A 4,189-nucleotide genomic window follows, 5' to 3' on the forward strand; every position below is an offset into this window, starting at 1 on the left:
CATCGCAGGAAAGAGCAGCTCTAAAGGGGCATCTCTCCCTTTGAGCTGTTCAAGAACAGGAGGCTCTCCTGAGAGTCAGAATGCATTTTCAAGCAGGTACAGTGACATTTAAGCAGTAAGTGGCTCACTGCTGATTCTCAACTGGTTTTGTTCAGATAGTACTTTATTTTATTCATCCTCACCCAAGGATATTTTTCCCATTGATTTTTTTTTTAGAAAGAGTGGAAGGGAGGGGGAGAGACACACAGAGAGAAACATTGATGTGAAAGAGACGACACATCGATTGGTTATCTCCTGCACTCACTGGGGGCTCACCCTGCAACTGAGGTACATGCCTTTGACCGGGATTAAACCTGGGACCCTTCAAGTCGGCGGGCCGACCCAAACCAGCTCAGCTAGGACCAGAACCCGAAAATCGCCAACCCGATCCCCCCACCGCAATGCTCACACATACTCCTCAGCCCTTCTCGCAGCAGGTGGCCAGGGCGCAGCTCTGGGATTCCAGGGGAAAGGGCCTGAGAGGTGGCCTTACCTTCAGCAACACCACGTCCACTGTCCTGTCCACCTTGGAGATGTCACACAGGCTGTAGCGCCGCTTGTGCCGCTCGTACATTCTGACCGAGGGCAGGAGGGAGGGACAATGCCGATGTGCCCGGGGTCACTTGGGGGACCAGCGCACCCGCCAGTCCCGAGCTCCACACTCCTCCCGGTGAGCTGCAGGGGACCGGGCCTTCCAGACGGCGCTCTACGCGAAACCCTCCCAGGGCCGAAAAGGAATCAAAAAGAACCCAGCGGAATCCACCTCCCTGAATTGACCCGGAACTTTCTGACAACTGTGGAGCGCCGGGATAATGAGTTTATAATTCATAATATAAACAGTGCGTGCCTCCTGGTGCTATACGAGCACACGCTGTCTCCATCACTGGCGATGGCTCCAGTAGAAAAACTAAGAATGGACCGGCTGAGCATAATGGCCGGCGCACGTGGGGGAAAGACCAGAGCAGGCAACACAAATCCAGTCCGTACTCGGTCAGGAAAAGAGAAAAAAAGGGAAGACAACGCTATTGCAAAGGGATGGCATAAAAAAAAATTCCCATTCAACTGTTCTTGCTTTAAAGAAAAAAAAAAAGAGAGAAGGAAAATCAAATTTTCTTTATGGAAGAAAAAAGCACAAGCCTGGAGATCCGTCTGAAGCAAAGAGCCTTTCAGGTCCGCGTCTGCTCCCAGGCAGCAGGGCTGGGTTCTGATTTAAGTTGAAAATATGTAATGACAGCAGCGGAGAAGGAGGAAAAGGCCCCTCCCCCTCCCCCTCCCTCTCTTTAGGGCGCTGGCCCTGCCCGAGCCCAGCCCATCCTCCCTTCTCCTCACTCACAGGGACGTCAAGACTTGCCCTTTCAGCTCCGCACCAACCGCCTCGGAGGCCTGAAAAGCTAATTGCAGTGGTGGGAGCGTGATTCACCCGCGAAGGAAGGAGAGAAAAACAAGGCTTCCTTTTCCAGCGCTTCCTCCTCCTCCAGCTGTCCCCTGTGAGCAGGCTCTGTGGGTCCAGATGCTTTGATGTCAGGCAGGAGGGACGGAGGGAGGGGATGTCACCCTGACCACCACCAGCATGTGCACGCGCTTCTCTCTCCCTCCGAGTACAGAGAATTGAAGCGACCCAAGGCACACACTGTAGCTCCGTGCCAAATGCAAACCAGTGATTTAACGTGAGAAAAATGCGAGCCAAATAGTTCAGGGTTGTTTCTCTAGGATCCAGAAGTGGCCACAAAGGTGTCCGACAAGATTTAAACATCATCAAGAGTTCAGCTTTTTATTTTTTTGTTTTTCGAGGGGGTTGATGAACGGAAGGGGGCTTTAAAGAGAATTAAAGAGGAAAGCAGGAAAATGAATGGGGACGTGTGTCACCGCTTTCTGTGACTAAGGAAGTCACCTGGCGGGCCTGCTCTGCCTGCGAAGCGTCCGTTCACATGCAGGGAGCCCTGCGGAGCCCTGTGCACGGCTGCAACCCATTTGCCTGTTTTTCACTATTTGAGACCTCGCTAGCCCCACCCTTTGGAACATTCTCCGGGGCCAGACCTCTTCCAGAATCCGCTCCCTCACTCCAGACATTCCCTCACTGAGGTTGAAAATGATTTGGGAGAGAAAGGAGGCCGGGAGGAGGCACTGGGGGAAGTAAAGGGAGAAAGAGTGAAGAAAGAAAGAAGAAATAGAAAGATTTGCTTCCTGGGGCCTTAGCCTGATTTTCCACATCTGGCCAGGTGTCCTAGCTGGACCTGGAGGGTGTGAATGAGGGTGTTCAAGGAAGAAAAGAGACTTCATACCCCGGGGATGGCAAGCAGAGCTGGAGAGGGGTTTTTCAGGAACTGTATGTACAAGGGGAAGAGACGGCTGATGAGTCACCATTTCCCCAGGCCAGGCATTCACTTGTTAACTAGCTCAAAGGACAGGAGGCGGCCAGTCTGGCTATAATGCCAGCATTCTCCATCTATATGCTAACTCGCAGCTGCAGCTATAACCACTCAAAGCCCCGACCCCTCAGCCCTCACAGCCCTCACTGCTCCGGGAGGGACCCCCCAGCCTCACTGCCAGCCCTCACCGCTAGGGAGAGCAGACAGCCTCCCTCCCCACGTGCCTCAGAGGGCCTTGGCTCCTGGGCGTCCCCAACATGTATAGTGAGACAGGGGCGCTGCTCATCACAGTGATGATGGGGACCAGTAGAAACAAGATGATTAGGGCAAGGTTAAAAGTTGTAAGTAAAAGTCGTGCTCAGGCTTATTACTGAAAGGGCGGGGACCTGGTCAGCAATTTACAAATACTTTGAAACTATGTGATCTAAGGCACCAACGGAAAGATCCTTTAGGCTTCAGTGTATGGAAAATTGAATAATGTCTTATCTTTTCGGTACAAGCTTTCACCAAGCTGTAATTTAGCTCTCTTTCCCCTCCCTCCCCGTGTGCACACAGAGCTGCCTCCCCTCTGTCCTCAATATGGTTTATTCCTCTCTGCCGCTCCCTTCTGTTTTAATTAGATTCAAATGCTTCCTGCTTCCAAGGTTCCCAGACATCTCTCTAGGGACCAGATGCTTTAATCACAATAAAGCCTTTCTACGCCCAGCCTCCCCTATTGACATAAATGTACATAATCTATACTGACTTAACAGCTATTTTGTGCCGTGCAGTGAAGGCAAACAAAATAAATAACAAGGTTTGTCCTCAAGAAGTTTATATAATTAGAGAGGAATCTGCTTCAAAATAATATAATTATCTGAAATGGCCCAGATTACTGTTTTGAGACATATAGATGAACCTTTTCAATTTCTGACTGTCTGCTGGCTTTGTGCTACCCACTGCGAATGGAGATTTCTTACTTTTTCTGGACACATAAATGTATTTCAACGATTTGGAATTGTCCTTACGTATTCTGTTCCTTCTTGGAGCAGAAGTGCCCTGGGTGGGGAGAGTCTGTTTTCCTCTCCCCTCTGGATCGGGTCAGCACTCCCCAACAGGAGACAGACTCCGTAATCCTGTGCTTTTGCTGCTGATGTGACAATTCCAAGTTTTTATCAAAAACATCTGGACCCACTGAACAGTTATTCTGCTAGAATTTTGAAACGCCACAACCAATCAGTTCAAATCCAAACTAGAGCTCAGAGTTACAAATTTTCGTTTTGAGAATGTTCCTTCTTTCCTTGAATTTTGGGAACTTGTAATTATGTAATAATCTGTGTATTATTTACAATAGTAGTTATTTACAAGATTAATGATCCCTCCTTCTCTGTGTCCTTCTATCCGCAACAAGGGTTTCCAAATTCCTCAAGAGAAGAACCAGTGCTTTTAGTCTGTTCAGACCACAGGCCCGACATGTGGTCTTAAAATTCCAGAAAATGAAGAATAACAGTATTTTATGCATTATAACTTATAGCATTTCTGTTCAAGAATTAATTTTTCTCCTGGTTTGTTCAATGACAAGATCTAACCCCCAACCCGAATTATTTAACCTTCTTACAGGGCACCTCTATTTGGCTCCTTTTGTTCCAGGTGGAGTCCCATAGTCGGTTCTGCGTTAGGGCGCCACCTAGTGGGTGTGCTGAGGATCCAAACAGAACGCTCAGGGCCAGTAAAAGGAACAGCAGCATATGACTGGGCCCTGGTTAAGTGACTCACCAGTGACTCATTCAGTCTCAGCAGGA

The 4,189-nt window shown here is 49.1% G+C and overlaps 1 protein-coding gene across 2 annotated transcripts in view; it reads right to left on the reverse strand.

Annotated features, from left to right (window-relative positions):
- Window positions 1–887, reverse strand: part of AKAP13 (A-kinase anchoring protein 13) — a 66,215-nt gene extending 65,328 nt beyond the window's left edge. For both annotated transcript variants that reach the window (XM_015569132.1, XM_015569131.1), the window contains exon 1: window positions 533–887. In XM_015569132.1, coding sequence (XP_015424618.1) covers window positions 533–613 — 81 coding nt within the window. In that variant the 5' untranslated portion in view covers window positions 614–887. The remainder of the gene's footprint in view (window positions 1–532) is intronic.
- Window positions 888–4,189: the final 3,302 nt, after the last annotated feature.

This window comes from Myotis davidii, unplaced genomic scaffold (genome assembly GCF_000327345.1).
Source record: "Myotis davidii unplaced genomic scaffold, ASM32734v1 scaffold164, whole genome shotgun sequence".
In the NCBI taxonomy this organism is placed as follows: domain Eukaryota; kingdom Metazoa; phylum Chordata; class Mammalia; order Chiroptera; family Vespertilionidae; genus Myotis; species Myotis davidii.